The 22,323-nt window shown below is 43.5% G+C and overlaps 1 protein-coding gene across 1 annotated transcript; it reads left to right on the top strand.

The window, feature by feature from the left end:
• The first annotated feature begins 7,822 nt into the window (after nt 1-7,822).
• FGF19 (fibroblast growth factor 19) lies at nt 7,823-16,545 on the top strand. Its single transcript, XM_083616412.1, has 3 exons — nt 7,823-8,827; nt 9,328-9,431; nt 16,099-16,545. Exons 1-3 carry the CDS (start codon nt 8,593-8,595, stop codon nt 16,423-16,425), a joined length of 666 nt encoding a protein of 221 aa, XP_083472538.1. The 5' UTR covers nt 7,823-8,592; the 3' UTR covers nt 16,426-16,545.
• Nucleotides 16,546-22,323: the final 5,778 nt, after the last annotated feature.

Here is a 22,323-nt window from a genome sequence, read left to right as displayed (position 1 = left end):
AAGGTAAGTAAATGACCCCATGATGTTTAAGTCCAGTCAAAGGCGACTATGGGGGTTTGGTGCTCATCTTGCTTTCAGGCCAAGGGAGACGGCGTTTGTCTGCAGACAGCTTTCCGGGTCATGTGGCCAGCATAACTAAACTGCTTCTGGCACAACAGGACATTGTGGCAAGTGCCAGAGTACATGGAAATGCTGTTTACCTTCCTGCCACCTATTTACTTGCGCTGGTGTGTTTTCGAACTGCTAACTAGCCTGAACAATATGGTGCTAACTAGCCTGAACTACATAGGGTTCATTTCCAGGTGCAGTTAATGTCTGAAATAACCGATTGAGCAGAAAGGCTATAACTTGGTGGGAAACCATTCACCTTGCATGCAGAAGGTTCTAGGTTCAGAAGGCTCACATCTCTAGCTTTGGAATGTCTTCTGCTTAAAACCCTGAAGACCTGCCCCCCACCCCACCCAATCAGAACAGACAATACTGAGCTAGATGGATCAATAGTCAGACCCAGTATAAGGCAGCTTTCTCTATTTCTATATTCCTGAGTTAACCTTAGAACCAGGTTAGGTAAAGGTAAAGGGACCCCTGACCATTAGGTCCAGTCGTGGCCGACTCTTGGGTTGCAGCGCTCATCTCACTTTATTGACCAAGGGTGCCAGCGTACAGCTTCCGGGTCATGTGGCCAGCATGACTAAGCCACTTCTGGCGAACCAGAGCAGCACACGGAAACACCGTTTACCTTCCCGCCGGAGTGGTACCTATTTATCTACTTGCACTTTGATGTGCTTTCGAACTGCTAGGTTGGCAGGAGCAGGGAACGAACAACAGGAGCTCACCCCGTCACGGGGATTTGAACCACCGACCTTCTGATCGGCAAGTCCTAGGCTCTGTGGTTTAAACCACAGCGCCACCCACGTCCCTTAGAACCAGGTTACACATGTAGAAATCAGCCCAGTGTTGTCTGTTTAGAGCAGGGGTGGAACATCTGCAGCCCTCCAGATGCTGGTGGACTACAACTCCCATCATTTCCTACCATTGGCAGTGCTGGCTGGGGCTTCTGGGAGTTGGAGGGCCAACATCTGGAGGGTCACAGGTTCTGCCCCCTGCTCTAGGGCAATATGAAATCTCCAGAGATACAGTAGTATACCAAACATCTGGCCAGCTCAACTAAGAATTCTATTGAAAACAAGCAAGATTCATCTTACCATAGGAGTGGAAAAACAAAACAAGACAAAACATTGTTTCGGTCTACAAGCATTCCCAGCATGCCAAACCCAGGATGGCTGGAATGTAATGTGTGAAGAAAGCCCTAGTAAACAACGTCAACAACCCCGATTTACCCTTCTCAGGAGAGCTAGAAAATGTCTCTCCCCCCCCCCTTATTTCTTTTTCCAGAGAAGAGTTGGGTAAGCTCTACCTGGGGTCATTAATCCATAGTTCAACTGAAAAGAACACATGTAAGCCAAAGTGTTTGGCAAGTAAACTTACAAACAGAAATCAGTTTTAGAACACTGAGAGCAAATAATCTGAAAATGAATGTAACAGAAGGGCTATTTCCTTCTAAACCAGAGGTCAAGTTACATATGGCCAAAAACACTGGGATAGTAGCACAATAACACATAGGTCATTCACATTGTGACTAATGGGACATAAATGTGGGCAGGTTTGCAGCAATAGATTTTATCTATTTTAATTATGCAGAATTTCCTCTAAGGGAATATATTCCAGAGAAGAACTTGGAACTGCATGCTTAGATTTAAAACATGATAGAAGTTTGTGGTGGGATTCAGTGCCACACATACACAAGGAAACTTTGCTGGGCAGGAAGCCTGGCTGTCATTTACATTTCCCACAGGGTCCCAGAGCAACATCAGAGGCATTCTGGGAAATTTAAATGGTGACTCCAAGTCATCTTGGACTCACCGTTGTGTTGCTGCTGTTCTCCAGCACCACCAAGGAAGCCCACCGACAGAGGACACTTTGCTGACAGCTCCTTAAACCTGGAGCCAGCCATAGTGCTGGGCAAGGAAAATAGGTTGCACATAAAATATTTAGTATACAAAAAAAGGAATCCATCTATCTCATGTCCAGAACCAGGAGGAACTGGGATTCTAAGAGCTGCCTAGTTCAGACATAGGCAAACTCCAGCCCTCCAGATGTTTGGGACTACAATTCCCATCATCCCTAGCTAACAGGACCAGTGGTCAGGGATGATGGGAACTGTAGTCACAGACATCTGTAGGGCCGGAGTTTGCCTATGCCTGGCCTAGATTTATAAAGGGGATTACACCAGCCTTATTCAACCATGAGTTCCCAGATGTTGTTGAATCATGACTCCCCTCACCCCTTACAATTGGCTAAACTGGGTGAGGATGATGGGAGTTGTAATTTCATCATCTGGTGACCCAAGGTTGAGAAGAAATAGCCTGATGGACTTTGAACAGCTAGTGCTCATATCCTATCTATATCTATATCTATATCTATATCATCTATATCTATATCTATATCTATATCTATATCTATATCTATATCATCTATATCTATATCTATATCTATATCTATATCTATATCTATATCATCTATCTATCTATCTATCTATCTATCTATATCTATCATCATCATCATCTATATCTATATCTATCATCTATCAGAACTACTGTAATCCCTTCATTTTCAAGAGCAGCTTGGCATGGGCTATAGCAGAGGTGTATGAGGGGAGCTGTTGTTTGAGGAAATAAGTCTAAACACCAGTAGACTTATGGAACTGGTTTCATGAAACTTGGAATCTTGGCCAATATATTTATAATATTGGAAAGTAATTTTGTCAACTGATTCCAGTGACTTTTTTAAAAATGAAGTGACACAACAGTACAGCTGTTTGTTCTTTGTGTTTCTTTCTCTGTAGCAAGAGAGATCCCAAGCAAGGAATGTTTTTTACAGAAAGATTTTGCAGGGGTTTTTCTTGGTCAACTTACAATTAAAAGATGATGAAATGAGAAGAAATAAATAAAAAATAAGCTGATTCTTTTAAAGCTGATTTTTTAAAAAAAATGTATTTCAAAGTTGTCCACAATGTGTGTGTGTAGGGAGGGGGGGTAAAAGATCTTAAAAATAAATTTGCATCACTTATGTATGCATTCCTCAAATGGCATCATCTTGAAGGTAATTGTATCTACAGTAGGAATGAATGGTGAGTGGGCAAGCAAACAGCAACATGAGAAATTGTCTTATACTGAGTCATACCATTAATCCAACCATCTGCTCTGCAATGGCTGACAGCATCTCTGCAGGGATTTCCAGTCCTACCTGGATGTCCTCACAAGAACCCTGTGAGGTAGGTCAGGCTAGTGGCTACTCAGCCACTGAGCAATGGTCCTCTCCCAAATCATGTTTGACCTTGTGAAATTTGTTTCAATTAAGCCTTGTTTCAAAACACCCGAAAGAAAATGAAAATAGTCCCAATGACTTCTGAAACTGATTGCTTGGGGAAAGCTGCTCCCTTTCTTTTTAATTAGAGGAGTTTCTGAGAAGTCTGAAGAACTGTGCGTCTCTTAGGAATATATTCACTACCAGCAGTGATTAAGAATCCATTACGTAAAATATCTGTCAGTGCCTTTTCATCAGCTGTGCTTAAAAATAGCTTTCTAATTGTATTGATTTTTGAAAGACATCTGTAACTAGAGATTGAAATGCCATCCCAGTCTGTGGTCAGAGCAGAATATTACTTTTCACATTGTTAGAACATAGAATGGAATCCTTTATTTATATCCTTGCAGGGTTTATTTTAAAGTGTGGCGTCCAGAACGGGACACAGTATTCCAGGTGAGGTCTGACCAAGGCAGAATAGAGTGGTACTATTACTTCCCTTGATCAAGACACTATACTTCTGTTAATGCAGCCTAGAATAGCATTAGCTTTTTTTGCTGCTGCATCACAGTGTTGACTCATGTTAAGTTTGTGGTCCACTAAGACCCCTAGATCCTTTTCACATGTACTGTTGGCAATCCAGGTCTCCCATCTTATATTTGTGCAGCTGGCTCTTCCTGCCTAAGTCTCTTTCTGCCTAAATTCATTATTTCACCTTTAATAAACTCCCATTATCTGGGGCTCCCAAGTTGCACTGGTCAGCTTTTTCTGGACAGAGATGGTGGGACCTGTAGTCCACTTTGTGGGTTTTTTTATGCTCAAAGGTGTATATGTTTTAATTAATAAATAGCCCATCAACATCTGGGGGACTGCAGGTTCCCCACCCCTCACTTCAATTAATGGAAACTTTTGTGAATGAAATTGATGCCCCAAGAACAAGACCCTTTATGAATGAACCAGCTCCAACATAGCTGTCTTAATGGACTTTGTCGTGCCTAAAGCAGAGGCAGTGATAGTGTCCACAGCTTCTGCTACACAAAACATAAAGCCAAGTATTTGAGAAGGCAGCCGCAATAAGCTTACAGGGCACTTTCAAAACTGACACTGCTTTCTGTAGAATCAGAGAGAGGGAGAGAAGTCTTATGGCTTAAAGCGTCACCCTGTGGCCAAACAAAGAATTAAGATTAGCTGCAGAATTTGACCATGGCTCTACCAGATGAGTCCCTAAATACCAAACATATATTGAGTCAAAATAAATCCATTCCCAAAATAAACCCATTCATCATAGATGTGTCTAATTTCAGAGCCTTCCTATAAAGCTAAAGAATCTCTGTATTGTCATTCACTAAGCACTTGGTTCTCCCCTTGGAATACTTGATCTGCGATTTCCCCCAAACGCAGATCCATTAATTCTCATGGGGAAATTAATGGGCTCAATCCCCAATGCAGCAAAGCATTATATCTTGCTACAAGTATTCTAATGTATCCTCCTGGTCTTAGTAATGAAACCAAGACTTGCACAACACTCTGTATGTGACAGTGACAGGTGCTTATATGTACACTGTTTCCTATGCAAGCAGGCCAGACAGGTAAAAGGCAATGTAACTAAGAAGCAGCCCTTGTACAATTAACGAATTGGATCTCTACAGGGTAAGAGGTACAGAACACTTCCCAGTGTTTACTCAGAAATAAGCCCCACAGAATTCAGCAGGATATGGTCTCACACAAGTGCATTATTTCATTTTATGTATTAAATTTGTATACCTTCCTTCCAACAAAGATCTCAGGCCAGTTCACAGCATCATCATCACCATCATCATCATCAACAACAACAATTTTATTATTTATGCCCCACCCAACTGGCTGGGTTTTTGCAGCCACTCTGGGCAGCTTACAACATACCTAAAAACATAATAAAAATATCAAACATTAAAAACCTCCTGATACAGGGCTGCCTTCAGATGTCTTCTAAAAGTCAGATAGTTGTTTATTTCCTTGACATCTGAAGGGAGGGTGTTCCACAGGGAGGGAGCCACTACCAAGAAGGCCCTCTGCCTGGTTCCCTGTAATCTCGCTTCTCACAGTGAGGGAACCAGAAGAAGACCCTCAGAATTGGACCTCAGTGTCTGGGCAGAACAATGGGGGTAGAGATACACCTTCAGGTACACTGGGCCAAGGTCGTTCAGGGCTTTAAAGACCAGCACCAAAATACATAATAAAAACAGAAACAAAACAGTAAGGGTGTAGCTCTACAGGTCGTCTTCAAACATTTATTGACGGCTTCCAATCATTGCAAAAAGCAAAACAATTTACTCAAAAAATTGCCAGGAACTCATGTATTTTGTACTCATTTTATGAGATGATGATGTTGATATTATGCTGTTCTTAATGTTGGAGATAAAGACATTTTTGCGCATAAATATGTAAAAGTCAAGTACCGAAATGTTTCAAGCATAGTTTTATTTAGGAAAACTGTAAGACGAGGACAGTCATTGCAGCATAATTGTTGGGAAGTAAGTCCCACTGAAATCAAGAGAACTCATTAGTGAACAGAGAGCTGTATTCCAAGGAATTCATCCTCAGAGCAGGCCGACTGAAATCCATGGACTTCCTCTTGGGGTTTACTCCCAGGTAAAGAGCTTTAGCACTGAGTGAAAGGTGACATTAGAGGCTTTGAAGAAAGTCTCCTGAATGTACATCATTAGGAAATGACCTGCACTATCCTTTGTCAGGACAAGGGAGTTGGCCCCATGATACCTGGAAGCCCAGCAACTGTGTGGCTCCAAGAGCAGGAAATCTAACTAGGAAAAAGACAAAGCTAATCAGCGCTTCCACCTCTGTTTTGACAGTCCAGCCTAGGAACTTTGTGAATGGGTGGAATGCTAAGTTAACCAAAGATGGTCTGAGAAGTCCTTGCCTATTGGCCTTGGAGTGCCACCCAGAGGTTCACTGTGTAACTTTTACATAACAGTTTTACACACACATCACTGTGTATGCTTGTACCATATGCATATACATTTATGTAAGCACACATTCTATATACAGTGGTACCTCGGGTTAAGAACTTAATTCATTCTGGAGGTCCGTTCTTAACCTGAAACTGTTCTTAACCTGAGGTACCACTTTAGCTAATGGGGCCTCCTGCTGTCGCCACGCAATTTCAGTTCTCACCCTGAAGCAAAGTTCTTAACCTGAGGTACTATTTCTGGGTTAGCGGAGTCTGTAACCTGAAGTGTCTGTAACCCGAGATACCACTGTACATCCAGGGTGTGCTACTCAATGGCAAAAAAATAATTGTGGTACCTCTTGTGGTACCTTCAAGACTAACAAATTTATAATGGCATATGCTTTCCACATACTCAAACCCACTTTGCCAGATCTTTATCACACTTCAAAATTGCATCTCATTACCTTCCAGCTCCCACCTTCCCATTTCTCCTTTATTAATTTACCTGCCAACTACCATTGCACTTCACCCATATCCCATGAAGCGGGCTTGAGCCCATTAAAACAATGTGTTCATCTTTTAAGGTGCCATGAGACTCTCTGATCGCTCTTGTTTACACTGCAAACTTTTTAACTGTTTTATTACTGAATTCCCAGTTTTATCTGTTTTTAGAATACTGTTTTGCTGGTTTTTATGTTGCAACTCTGTTTTTATGAAACTTTTTTTAAAAAGTCTTTAATGCTGTATTTTTTTGTATACAGCTTAGAGATTTTTAAATATTAAGCAGTTTGGAAATGCTTTAAGATAGATACGTAAAAAATAATATTAATAACAATATAAACTAGATAGATATGTGGTGTTATGTTATGATTTACAGTATATTAATAAAAAGCATATTAATGAAAATATTTCTTTAAAGCAGGGTAGCGTTGGACCTGGAGGGCCACAGTTCAAGCCTCTCCTCAGCCATGATGCTCACTGAGAGTGACTTTGGGTCAGTCACTAGTTGGGCCTAGCCTACCACATAGGGTTGTTGTAAATTGGGAGGGGGAGAGGGGTCCTTTGAGGAAAGGTGGGATATGAATGCAATAAAGAAAGGAAGAAAAGGAAGGAAGGAGGTTAGACATCTATACAAATACGTGCTGCTTGCTCTTTCCTTCACCCCTGAGGAGAGGCACGGAGATGAGGAGGGGGCCAGGCTGCATGTAGGGATTCCCTTGCTTTGCAATCTTGGGAGGCGTTGCATCAGCCAACGCGCTTCTGGCCACCTTGTGGAACAAAGGCGAGGCAACCTCCCCGCCCCCTAAGTGGGCGATTTTCCGGGTCATTAGTAAATTCCATTGAGATTTAGACTTTCTCCAGCCGGCCTTTTTTCAAGCTCTGTGGTCTCTGGCGGGATACAATGAGCGACCGGGCCAGCCTCGCTCACGCCACTTCCAGAGATGCCAATGGGGAAAGGATGATCTGCTGTTGCCTTAGCAGCACGGGGAAGGGGTATTTTAAAAAAGGCGCTGGGGTTCTCGTCCATAAAAGGGGCGAAATTCAAAGCAGCCCTTTCTCAACACATATGAAATTGCTTGCATTTTTGCAAGGAGTGGGTCGTGGGAATATGTTTTGGGGAAAGCGAACAGATTGAGGGGGAGGGAGGGTCAACGCCCCCCACCCAAACCCTCCTCCCGGAAAGAATTTGGAACGTCTCGGGTGAATTCTGCTGCCTTTGATCTCCCCTCTCACTTCCATTTCTCCATTGATTTCCTCGCTCTTCCTATTCTTCGCTCCTCCTGGTGCACTCGGCTTTTCAAAGTTTTCTTTCTCACTTCCCGCGCACCCATTTCTCCTCCCTCTGATCCTAGCTTTGGAAGCACGCTTGCTAGTCTTCCGAAAACTTTGCTCGTCGTGCGCGTTTTTTAAAGCCACGCTGGAAGAGCGGTCAGCGAATTGCTTTGGCAATAAAATAAAGCGCGCGGGAGAAATGCAACCCGAAGGGGTGTCCCGGGGCTTGTGATCCAGCGGGGCGGGTATTGGCCCTAGTCCTGCGATGGAGCAGTGTCTATATTGGAATTAGCCTTATCGATTGGGCTGATAAGGAGACCTATAAAAGGCCACGGATTGGCTTTGCCTCTCCTGCAATCGCTCCTGAAGCAAGTCGCTCCCAAAGCCCTGAGCTTCACCACCACCCCGCCCTGTCTTTTTTGGCCACCTCGGTCTTCTTCTCCGCGGGAACCTTTGCGCCTCTGCCTGCGTTTGCGCTGCGGTGGAACTCCTCTCCTCGCCGAAAGATGTGGCCGACTTTGCGCAAAGCTGGCGCGCTCCTGGCTCTGGTGGGGCTTTGCTTGGTCACGCTCGCCCGGTCCCTGCCCCTCACCGATGCTGGACCACATGTCAACTATGGCTGGGGAGAGGCCATAAGATTGAGGCACCTCTACACCGCCGGCAGACACAGCTCGTTCAGCTATTTCTTGAGGATCAACAGCGACGGCCGAGTGGACGGCGCCAGCGCCCAGAATCTGCATAGTAAGTAACCGGGCTCGCCAAAGCGCCGCGCAATCTTGCAGGGCTACTTCTCTTCTTCGGTTCCTGAGCCATGGGCGGGGGCGGGGGGGGCAGCTGACCCCGCTAGATCAAGTAATAAATACTTAACTAAATGTTAAAAAAATTAAAGTAGAAAGAATTTGACACATTTTTTCTGAGTACTTGGGGACAAAAGAAAAGAATTTAAAACAATTGCTATTGAGATATTTCATTCCGAATCTGCTAGACAGAGCCGGACAGCGGATGGTGACAGGTGGGTGTCCGCCCCCCCCCCCATAAAATCCTGGCTATGCCAATGTGCGGGTCCTTGATGTGTATCGGGGGGGGGGGAATAGGTGAGTGCAGGTTGGGACAGGGATCTCAAACACCGACGGGCTTGCAAAGCCGCGCGCGCTAGAGAGGGAGAGGTTGTTTCCCGCAGAGCCAACTTTCCCGTCTCCACCTCACCGCGTACTAACGCTGCGTTTTGTTTCGCTGCGCAGGTTTGCTGGAGATCCGAGCTGTGTCCCTTCGTACGGTGGCGATCAAGGGCGTGGAAAGCTCTCGCTACCTCTGCATGGAAGCGGAGGGAAGGCTGCGCGGGCTTGTAAGTTGCGGCGGGGGGGCCCTCGACCTAGGCACGCCGAGAACCCCCGGGGGGGAGGGTTTTGCATGCATGCATTCGCCCCCACAACGGCTCCTGGCGATTTGTATCCAGCGCTCCCGGGCCAGACAAAACAATAGCAGCCAGGCCAAATTTATTTTACTCCCACACAACAAAGCAGTCTAAACACGTCGCGCAACGATCTTAAACGGGTTTGAAAGGAAACCTATTATTATTATTATTATTATTATTATTATTATTATTATTATTATTAGTTAAGCTCTGGGCTCTGTGCTTAGGCAACAGAAAGAATTTTTAAAATCCAATCACGAGGTAATTTGGGAACTCCAGTCTCGCTGGTGATAAGGTTCAGGCAAAGGGAAGAGTCCACGCTGGATAGGATTAAGGTAGCATGGTCATAAAATAACCATTAAGGTAATAACAAATAACTTTGAACTGAACAAAAGAGGAAATGGAGGAATAGCTTCTTCTTTGCACTTACTCTGTGTATTTTTCTCTCTATGAATAGTGGCAGAACCAGCAGCATTCCAGAATTTTGACTACTAAGATTTACGATTTGTTTAGATTTCTTTTCTGAACTATTTAAAGGGGCTCCAGGCTGGATGGTTGATCTTTATCTCATTCTGTCCTCACAGCAACCCTTAAGGTAGGTGAGGCTGAGAGATAAGGATGTACCCAAGGCCACCCAGTAAGCCTGCCCGACTAAACAGAGATTTGAGCGGGGCTTCCCATGTCAAAATACAACTAGCACATCACACCCATAACATTACGGAAGGTGTTTGCACCCTGAGATCTTTATTACATAACATTTGTTCCAGCTCCAATTTCTTACTCTTTTTATCCTGTTTTTGATTAGGATCATGTATGTGAAGGTGTTACTTTTTGCACCAACACATGATTCCCGATGTTCAAAGCTAGAAAAGGCATTATTCAATCTTGGTGTGAAATAACTTGGCGTGATTTGGTCAAAGTTAAGGACTTATAAATTCCAGTGAATTTGATGGGACAGTTAATCATGGGCTTAAATTTCTCCAATTGGACTGGGATATATGCCAAATATTTATTGCATGGAATTACTAAATTAGCACAAAATCTTCTTGCTCTTCAGGTTATTGTGCAGATAATCTGCCAAAGATTGCTCCTTTTAAGAGCAAATGCGTTCTTTCCCACCCCCCGAAATCTAGGTGTGGTTTTGCAGAAATCTAGCTATTGGTGAAGGAAATCGGCGCCTTTTGTTGCTTTCTTAACTGAAGTTGAGGGAACCTGTGATGGACTCAAAAGTTTGTCTATAGTGTCTGCAGCTGTCTTCCCCCAGCCTGGTGACTTCCAGACACTTTGGACTACAACTTCCACCTGCCCCAGCCAGCGCAGCTATTCCAAAACATCTGGAGAAGCATCAGGTTGGGGAAAAGCTGATCTACACAGTGGTAGCTGATGCAATGCCCACAGAAGGCAGGGAGACTGATGATAGGCAGATGCAGAGCTAATGCCAGGTAGAACTAATTCTAGGTTTGTCCTCATCCTCTTCCCTGCCAAGTCCTAAAAGGGCAACAGAGCGACTAAGGAGGAGAAGCCGAAAGCCAAGGTCACCCTCTGGACCAGTTCAAAGTACAAAGGCAGGCAAAGGGGGGCTGGCTGAGATGGGCGGGGGGCTGCCTGATTTGCCTCCACCAGATCTACAGGCTCTCCGCTACATTTGTAATGGGGCATTCTTAAGCTCTTCTACGCAACCCATTTTCATTCAGCTGATACACAGTGTTTCCGTGTTTGGATGAGGGCATGAGCTAAGGACAGAAGTTGCAGTCCTGCCATGGCCTTCAGTGGAGCACGGACTGCATGCCAAAAGCTACACACATCTAGCCCAAAGTAATTCCCATTGAGTTCAATGAGGCGTACAGGGAAATGGGTGCAGGATTGAAGCCTAGATTTCCAAAAATCAATTACGGTACCTTTAGTTTTAATGTCTCTAACAGTGCAATCCTGGGCATGTTTTCTCAGAAGAAAATCCCCATGGGGCTTACTCCGAGGTGTGTATGTGCCCAGGATAACAGATAACAGAGCAATCCAACCCCCTCTTGCGCTGGGTGGCAGCGGTGGAAATGTTCCTTCTCTGAGCTCTCCTGTCTCAGTCAGCCTTCTACCAGGCGTGTGGGCAGGAGTGCCACTGGGGGAGGAGATTCCTTCAAGCAGGGCTGAGCCACCCCATGATTTATTGAACCCTGAGCCAGTCTCACTGCTGTAGCATGACGGCACTGGGCCATGTTGCTCCATGAGCAACTTCAAGCTGGCACAGTGATCTTCCTGTCCCTGAGCTTCTGCCTCCGCTACTGTGTGCAGCAGGGCTGCGGATAGGGTGACTGCTCAGTGCCGCCACCAGGAGGGGACAGGCTTGAATTGCAGCCTATATCACTAAGGTCCACAGAGCTCTAATCCCCATTCGGTTTCAAAAGTCTACATAACTGAAAGGTAAAGGTAAAGGGAACCCTGACCATTAGGTCCAGTCGTGACCGATTCTGGGGTTGCGCGCTCATCTCGCTCTATAGGCCGAGGGAGCCGGCGTTTGTCCACAGACAGCTTCCGGGTCATGTGGCCAGCATGACTAAGCCGCTTCTGGCGAGCCAGAGCAGCACATAGAAACGCCGTTTACCTTCCCGCCAGAGCGGTCCCTATTTATCTACTTGCACTTTGATGTGCTTTCAAACTGCTAGGTTGGCAGGAGCAGGGACCGAGCAACGAGAGTTCACCCCGTCGCGGTGATTCGAACCGCCGACCTTCCGATCAGCAAGTCCTAGGCTCTGTGGTTTAACCCACAGCGCCACCCGAGTCCTCTGCATAACCTACTTGGAGGATAATGTATTCTTTCCTACCCTTGTATATCTGAGAACTGAGATGCTGCTGAAAGATCGCCCTAGATATCCAGCATCAGGTCTCAAAGTCTGATATGTGTCATTCTTATTTAGTTAACTTCATAAGGAGACTAATTTAAGACTATATAGCACTCTGCTCTGTAGGAAACCAGATTTGTTGTGAGGTGGATTGCTGTGGTTTTATTGATGTTGAGTCAGTTTTAAGTAGGTCAATCAGCCTAATCTAACCAGGATAGTGGGGGGTCTGGACATCAAGTCCCATGAGTAAGGCATGAAAGTGCTGTGTATGTTTAGCCTGGAGAAGAGACTCTTAAGGGGAGATATGAGAGCTCTCTTCAAATATCTGAAGTGGTGTCAGACAATGGAGCAGACTTGTTTTCTGTTGCTCAAGAGGGAAGGATTAAAAATAATGGGTGGAAATTGCAAGGAAGCAGATTTCTGCTACACGTTAGGAGAGACTTCCTAATGGCCCGAGACGTTAAGACAGCAAAACAGGCTGCCTCGGGGAGTGGTGGTCTCTTCTTCACTGGAGGGTATTAAGCAGAGATGAAAGAGTCATTGGTCATGGGTGTCGCCATTGCATCCTGCAGTTACAGATCCTGCACTAAAGAGGGCTGGATTGGATGACCCCAAGGTCCCTTTCCAGCCCAATAATCATATAACTGCTTACCAGCACAACAGCTCAAATCACACTTATAGATGGTTGTGCCCTATTGAAATCAGTGCATTGAAATGTGAATGCATATTGGGCAGTGCTGCTATTTTCACTTGAGCTTAGCTAATCAACAAATTGTAGAGTTGGAAGGGACCACAAGTACTATCTAGTCCAATCATGCTTTCAAAGTGCTGTTTATGTGGTCTTCCAGCAGATGATGATATAAAAATTTAACAGGGACCTTGGGATATACTAGTATCTCCATCCCCATTCATAACTCTCTAACGTGCATATCTTACATGCCCCAATGTTATTTTTCAACAGTAAACACAGATATAAATAACGGGTTTTAAGTTTGGTCTCATTCAAGCTGCTGTCTGTAAATAGTGACAGAACTTGTTGTAAACCGCCTCTTGGTTAAGAACTAACATTACTTTTTAAACTACAGTGGTACCTCAGTTTTCAAATGTAATCCATTCTGGAAGACCGTTTGAGTTCCAAAACATCTGAAAACCAAGGTGCAAAGGGGGGGCTGCAAATTTAATAGAGAAAATTGAGAAAAATACAATGGTACTTCAGCGGAAGCCATTCGACTTCTGAGGTGCATTTGAAAATGGAAGCATTTACATCCAGGTTTATGGCGTTCAAAAATTGAAATGTTCATCAACAGAGATGTTCAAAAACTGAGGTACTACTGTATAGTTTCTGTATAGATCTGTATCATTCACATTACAAAAAGTAAGGCTACACTTGAAAATAAGCCCCTCTGAACACTTTAGAATTCATTTCTTTGTAAACATGCCTGAGGACTGCCTTGCAAGTCAAACTGTTATTGCCATACTGAATTTTGTTCTGCATTGTGACTGTGTGAAAATTAATGAAATAACTCAACAGTTAAAGGCAGTTACCGTAAGTGACTTGCATGGCAGCAGCCTCACATCTCAAGATGTTTCCCTAATCTAGACAAAAACCAAAAACATGTTTTTCCTGATAGCCCAGTCCACATCTGAAGTGCTGCACTTTAAGCCTATTTAGTCATTAAGAGAATTCTGCTCTAGCCTCTTCTACTTCTTAATGATGATTGTCAGCATAATATGTTACACATGTAGGGGGGAAAAGTATGACACAGGGACTTGGCAGGTAAAGAGTTCATGCACGAACACCATTTCTCTTATCATCGAAGCCCCAGACGCAATCAGCGATACTTCTGAGTTGACAGAGAGTTCAGTCACCTCTAATGACCGAACCAGAATAGTACCAGAGTTTTAAGAAAAACAGCAGTGACACAGAGAACCTGGAACAGACTAAAATCACCATCCTGTTTTGTTTTTTGTTTGTTTTTATTTTATTATGTGCTAATCTTTCTGTGTTAGCTAGCACATTTTTTGGTTCCAATACTCAGAATATATGTTAACACTACATAACCAATTCTTACTCTGTGACATTATAAAATACAAATCCTCATTTTGTCAAAGTCAAAGGGATTTTTTTCAATTAAGTTAGCTTACTAAACATGGTTCATGTCTAATTTTTAAATGCTGGCCACATTGCAGGGACTGTGTGCACACTGCTTAAAAATGCTTATCATTTAAATTTTATATTTTAAAATATCAATGCTTCTCTCACATAATACTGGAAGGGGCACCCTGAAAAATGTTGTCTGGATACCGCTGTGCTGATGCAATGGCGATGGAGATGAAAGTGCTCTGCTGTCACCATAATTATGGAGATGGTCTCAAAATAGTGTTTAGTCTGTGTTTGGCGAACCCATGTTAGATCTTTCTCCATTTGTGTTCTAGTTGTCAACTCTATTGCTTCATTGCCCTAGTATATAAAGAGGCAAATCAAGTTCTGGTAAATGGAAGAGGACACCTAGGACTCCAATAAAACACAGAAATCCCCCTAGAGTCTAACACCACAAACTTGATAGGGCATAGTTGGGATAGGTTGACACAACTTAGGTTATCCAGTCAGGACTTGGCAATGGCAGCCTGTTCAGCAACCTCATCAGAATCAAGACATGTATGACAGTTGCTTTAACTATGCAGCAATCTGTTTTACCATGAACCTTTCCCCTATTATTTGCCTTTAGCTTCTGGTAGCCTGTGGTGTCTCATGAACTCCAGTAAACTTTGGTTCAAGTGCACATTGAGCTGCAATGCTTTTGCTATATTTACATAGCGAAAACAAGCCTTCTCAGCTAGGAACTGTGGGTTGCTGTGATGGGCCATTGTGGCTTCAAAACAGTTCTTGCTTTACAAGCAGTTAGCAGAGTAAGAGAAATCAAATTGAATCTTACTGCATAAATCTATAAAAGCAGAACCACACCTATTCATAACTCCACGGAGCACTTCCATTCTCCATGTTTGGGTTATAAATGACTCCTTGTATCTTCCTGCACTAGTCTGTATCAAATTTAGCTCTATGGAAGAATGGTTCCCAATTAATAATAATAATAATAATAATAATAATAATAATATATTATTTGTACCCCGCCCATCTGACTGGGTTTCCCCAGCCACTCTGGGCGGCTTCCAACAAAGATTAAAAATATATTAAAGTGTCGCACATTAAAAACTCCCCTGAACAGGGCTGCCTTCAGTTGTCTTCTAAATGTTAGGCAGTTGTTTATCTCTTTGACATCTGGTGGGAGGGCGTTCCACAGGGCGGGCACCACTACCGAGAAGGCCCTCTGTCTGGTTCCCTGTAACCTCATTTCTCGCAATGAAGGAACCACCAGAAGGCCCTCGGTGCTGGACCTCAGTGTCCGGGCAGAACGATGGAGGTGGAGACGCTCCCTCAGGTATACTGGGCCGAGGCCATTTAGGGCTTTAAAGGTCAACACCAACACTTTGAATTGTGCTCGGAAACATACTAGGAGCCAATGTAGGTCTTTCAAGACCGGTGTTATATGGTCCCGGCGGCCACTCCTGGTCACCAGTGTAGCTGCCGCATTCTGGATTAGTTGTAGTTTCCGGGTCACCTTCAAAGGTAGCCCCACGTAGAGCACACTGAATAGATTATTCCATAAGACAGGTGATTTGGCTAAACACTGTTGCATCATATGCCATTTAAGAGTGCACAAAATGTATAAAGCCAATGTGTAATATTTTTCACTTCCTCTCAGCTCAGTTATTCTACAGAGGATTGCTCCTTTGAAGAGGAGATGCGCCCAGATGGCTACAACATCTACAAGTCCAAGAAATATGGAGTCTTGGTGTCCTTAAGTACTGCCAGGCAAAGGCAACAAAATAAAGGGAAAGACTTTCCACTGTCTCATTTCTTGCCAGTGATCAACACTGTGCCAGTGGAGTCAACCGATTTTGGAGATTACGGCGACACTGGGCAGCATTTGCAATCCGGAGTTTTCAGTCCCCCTCTTGAAACTGACAGCATGGATCCCTTCGGCATCACCTCAGATGTATCCGTGAAAAGCCTTAGTTTTGGGAAATGAGAACAAGTGCTCCTTACGTGAGTTGTGCTCCATAAAAAAAGCACTGCCAGCAGGATATTATTTCTAGCAGTGATATTTCACACATGGCTACATTCAGATGCGGCACTACCCTTTCTTGTCAAACCGGCAATACGAATACCATGAAGACTACAGACACACAGGCACGGTATTTAGAAAGCTTTCCTCGAAAATATGCCATTTAATTCAGGAATGACAAAAATGCATAGCGTGCAGGTATTTCTTCTGCCTTGGAGGATGCTTGGAGGGATAAGATCGTGAATATTTTGCTTTACTGCTTCCTTCCTTCCTTCACCTCTGAGGCCTGATGACAGATGTAACAAATGCGATTCAGTCAAAGAGGGATAAGTCCTTCTCTTCAAGACCCTTAAACACATCAGTGTCAGAAATTAAAGAGGAGCAGCCAGTTAAAGGAAGCTAAACAAGTAACCACTGACAACACTTGACACACAATCTTTTCACAAACCTCTGCTACTGGTTTTCAGAAGATTAGCTATTGAAATGCAATTTCTGTCCTTGGATATTTGATCCCTACAGGAGGTCACATGAACCACAGGGAATGGGACAAATGAAACTAACAAGCAGTTGTGTTCTAGCAAGCCTCTTCAGGTTTTCTTCTATGGAGTTGACTAAACATACGGGAACACTATGCACGCTAGCTCTGTCCCCTGACACCATTCCAGTTACCATCCATGAATCTGGTTGGGAGTCTGCTGTGCTCATGGAGGCTCCCCCCCCCATTTTAGAACCATGGTTTTCCAGGGTTCTCAAGCACACAGTGGGTGTTCTCTATCAGTAATTGAGGCTCCCCACTTTGGACATTTGCCCTCTAACTTGTAGAGAGTGACCAGAATGGTAATGGGGTGAAACTAGCAACCTCTTTGCTGTGCTGCCCCTTTGAGTGTTTAGTGAACTGAAGTTCAGAGTACCTGAACGATGGTTGCCAAAAGAGTAGGCCAACCTTCAGGTTACACAGAGTTCTTCATCAGGCAGAACACGTGCACAATTCCAAAACGCTATTTGTTGAAAGAGCAAAAGTATGATAAGATTGCAATCTCTGGAGTGAGTAAAAACAATTGAACAGGTAACCAATTCTATAACCAGAGGCTGATTTTGCCTGGCCCAGAATTTTATGTAACTAAAATACATTCATGCTACTTCAGCAAAAAACCAAACCAAACCTTGATAGGTTACTTTTTTGTATCGTCTATCTGCTGGCTGGCTGAATTTGATTAGAAGGTTAGTACTAAGGATTTGTGATGATCAGGCAGGCAGATATCATCATAGCTCACATTCCAACCAGACAAAAACACTCAGTGGGTGAAGCAAGTTCTGTGAGAGATGTGCCCAAGGGAGAGAAGGCGTGGCCTAAGGCGAGTGGCAAGGGCCAGACTGAGGGGCACAGAGGGCGAAATCGTGAGCCTGAGGTTCCACTCCTTGACCTAATGGATAAATCCCACCTATGACTTGTAAGAGATGCTTTGGGTATAATTCAGTTATTTTAAATCTCTATACACTAACATGATGGAATTAAAAAAAATATATAATTGTGAGTATTATTTCATGGATTATTATTTTTTGTAAATAACAGTTTTTACTACCGTTAGATTTTCCTCTAGTGAATAACTAGCTTACTATGGGAGAACATTCTTTCCCAAAGCGTTTTGTATGTATATAGTAGCATGGCTCTGTAAATAATTATTTTCCTGATGTAGCACTTCCTTGTCAACACAATATTTATGATTAATTTATTAAACACATACATCCATTTATTTTGTTACCATATTTATACTTAAATTTCTATTTATGTACTCCAACAGTGTCTTTTTTAAAAACAAAAAACAGTCTGGGCCAAAGGTAGCAAAGCTTTGTAATTTTTATAAGGGTGAGCAGAAATGAAATGTAAAAATGTTTGTGAGTGTAAAATCCGTAGCTTGAGCATGTAACATTTTTAATAAAAACCAATTAGAACGAAAAGTTCAGTTGTCTGTTGGCTGTACTGGTGTCACTCAGATTGTTTATATGTGGCATCAAAGAAAAAAACAACGCTGGAATTTGTGTCCTGGGTGCATTAATCGAAAGGGCGCATATTTGCTAAGTTTGCTCCTGGCAGTGCTCAGGAGAGGCTAAAGAACTATGCAGCACTCTGAAAACATACCCCTTCATTACTGGGATTCTGTGGTATCTCTCCCCTATCCAGTTTCTCAGATTTCTCTGTCTGATATTGCTATTGTTTCAAGGCTATTGTTGCAGCCTTTGAGATAGAAGCTTGGTTGTTTGCAAATGAAAACAGAGATTCTTACAATGTTCTGTGCATTCCAGTTAGATGAGATAAAAAAAACACCTATATGTTCCTGTGGTAACATATCAGGGAAAGCTTAGTAATAGATTCTATTGACTTCATAGACTAAGCTGCCAAGCAGGTGTGCAGTGTGTGTGTGTGTGTGTGTGTGTGTGTGTGTGTGTGTGTGTGTAGGAATGCAGCTATAGATTAACATCATACCAGATCAGTCTAGTCAGTTTAACTCACTGTCACCTGACTGCATTTTAAAGGTAGCCAGGAGCATCCACAATGGATCAGTCACTTGTGCAATACAACACGGAGAAAATTTCTCCTTACCAGTAAGGAATTTTGCAGCAGAAGAGAAGTTTCTTTCTGTCCTTGAGCAACACTCATCACTTAACTTCCTTTGATGTACTAGAAAAATGCACTAGCTGTGTCTTCCTGAGACCCTAGATATAATATATAGGGAGTCTACATTTCCTTAATCCAGGCATAGGCAAACTCGGCCCTCCAGATGTTTTGGGACTACAATTCCCATCATCTCTAGCTAACAGGATCAGTGGTCAGGGATGATGGGAATTGTAGTCTCAAAACATCTGGAGGGCTGAGTTTACCTATGCCTGCCTTAATCAAATAATTGATTCCTTTAAACAGACAGTCTGACTCTTTTTAGCTACCCCTGTTCTCAGGAAAATAGCTGTCCTTTTTATTCTATACCAAAAGTTAGTATTATTTCTTTACACTTCTATCCCACACTTCTTCCATCATAGAAACCAAGGTGGTATCATTACCAGAAAGTCTCCCATCCACATCCATTGAACACTAGGAGGCTTACCTCTGAGTAGACATGCATAGGATTAAATTTTTTGTTGCTGTTTTGCCCATTTGCACTGCAGCAGCTAAAGCAAGGGCAGGAATAGGCTACATAGCTGCCAACACAACAGCTGCTTTTACAGGCGCCTAAGCTCTGTGGAGGGATGCGGGTGGCACTGTGGGTTAAACCGCAGAGCCTAGGACTTGCCGATCAGAAGGTCGGCAGTTCAAATCCCCGCGACGGGGTGAGCTCCCATTGCTCAGTCCTTGCTCCTGCCAACGTAGCAGTTCGAAAGCACATCAAAGTGCAAGTAGATAAATAGGTACCGCTCCGGCGGGAAGGTAAACAGTGTTTCCGTGTACTGCTCTGGTTCTCCAGAAGCAGCTTAGTCATGCTGGCCGCATGACCCGGAAGCTGTACGCCGGCTCCCTCTGCCAATAAAGCGAGATGAGCGCCGCAACCCCAGAGTCGGTCATGACTGGACCTAAAGGTCAGGGGTCCCTTTACCTTTTAAGCTCTGTGGAAATGAACAAGCCTATCTTGTTGATGCATGTTCGTCATAGTGGGTTCAGCAACAAAGTGTTGCAGTAGTTCCTCACCTACTAACGGGAATCCTCCCCATTGAGCGTTCCAAGCAGCCTGGTCCTTCTTAAGCAGGGAATTCCATTGCCCATCCCTTACATTTTATTCTTCCCCACCCTCCATTGCTACTAAATGTTCTGTGACTACTGAGCAATCTCAGTCCTCAGAGGGCTTTTCTCAGGATTTTTTTTTTTTAAATAATTGTATTTCCGCAAACCTCAAGCATGTTATTATCATATTGTTATCATTTATTAAATTTGTATATTGCCCTTCATCTGCAGATCTCAGGGCACTTCACAACATAAAAGTACAAGATGAAAAAACACAAAATACATGAAAAACAAGAACAAGCCAATAACCCTCTCCACATCTCTCACCTTCCACTTGCCTCCAATCCTGTTGACACTTGATTTAGAGGGAGTGACTGCAAGTATTCAAAGATACAAACAACAAACTGTAATAATGATTGTAAACAGAAACACAGAAATACAATAGATGATAAGTTGGAAATCACCGTAAATCACAACAGATGGAATGTACAGTGGTACCTCGGGTTACAGAAGCTTCAGGTTACAGACGCTTCAGGTTACAGACTCTGCTAACCCAGAAATAGGACCTCGGGTTAATAACTTTGTTTCAGGATGAGAACAGAAATCACGTGGCGGCAGTGGGAGGCCCCATTAGCTAAAGTGGTACCTCAGGTTAAGAACAGTTTCAGGTTAAGAACGGACCTCCAGAACAAATTAAGTTCTTAACCCGAGGTACCACTGAATGTGCCACATCAGCTCATGAGCATGGTTTCCTTGGGGCAACATAGAAAATGGCTTTATACAGAGTTAGGTCCATCTTGCTGTCTACACTGATTGGCAATGGCTTTCTGGAATTTCAGACAGAGAATATTCCCAACTCTACCTGGGGCATTCTGCGTGCAAGACAGATGCTGTAGTACTGACCTATGGCCCTTTCCCAATACTCAATGAATACCAACCATTTCATTTTGATTGTTTTTTCTTATGCAAATATAGTTTGTAAGTTTGTTTGTTTACAAAAAAATTGTTAATTAACACTTTCCCATTCAGGCATCAAAGCCAGTATCTTGTACTTCTTGGTACGTGTTGCTTGCATCTAGGTAGGAGGCTGCAAGAGAATCAACTAAATTGGACCTTGCTCTTTGCTCAGTGTCACCCTGTGAAAGTTACTAGTTCTCCCAGTTTCCCCATAAACAATGTGTTTTAGCAGCTGAAATGACTGTTTACAGAAGGAAATTTTGACTGATAACTTTGGATGGAATTGCTCTGTTGTTTCAGCAGGGAAGATTAGATGGATGTCTCAGCGCTGCACTTGAATGACCATGTCTGGGTCTCTCAGTACTTGAAAAACTGCTCAAAAATTGTCCATAATCTTTGTCAATTTTTAACCAGCCAGGAAAAGAAAAAGAACTCATACATTTCACTATAGAATATTTCTAATCCATCACTCTCATATACTTCCAAAGTATTATACTTTAACCACAGCAACCCTGCCAGGGTAGTAGAACACAATAAAAGACACCAATGCAGTTCAAAATGCCGCAATTTGTTTTCGCATTTTGTGCCATTTTTCAAAGAGCAAATGCATGCATGAATATTGGTAGCACAAAATTTTAACCAACCACAGATGAGAAGAGGCTTGCGGTTTTTCTTGTTTTGTTTAGAAAGGGGAATTTGTGCAAAACTCAATTAAACCAAATGCAATATATGAAATTTCTAAAAATAAAAATGTGTCGGATAGTTCTCAATAAACTCAAGCAGTACGATAATTAAATTGCAATGTCTCATATTATATATCAGAGAAAAAGAACTCCGTAAAGCAGAAAGTTTGCCTCCTTCCTTGCGCGTCACGTGTGAAAACGCTCGACGCGTCACACCGAAAGGGGAAGCCCTTATCCTCGTGATAAACAGCAGTCAAAGGCGGCGCGCTCAGATTCAGCTTCTCTAAAGAGACGAGGCGTTTTCGCAAAGAATACCGGTGCCCTCTAGCGGCTGACCTGGGAAGGAGCAAAGAAACGCGGCGCTTGAGGAAAACGGCCCCAAACTACACAATGAGGGCGACGCTCCATCCAGTCGGCATGTGACGTCACGAGGGAAAGCCCGAGTCCCCCCTCCTCCAATCCATCTCCATCTTCGGAGCATGCGCGACGAGGGCGATCGCGTTTGGCCCC

This window comes from Podarcis filfolensis (assembly GCF_964270895.1).
Source record: "Podarcis filfolensis genome assembly, chromosome: 1".
NCBI classification, from domain to species: domain Eukaryota; kingdom Metazoa; phylum Chordata; class Lepidosauria; order Squamata; family Lacertidae; genus Podarcis; species Podarcis filfolensis.
This window is presented reverse-complemented; position numbering and strand designations above follow the sequence as displayed.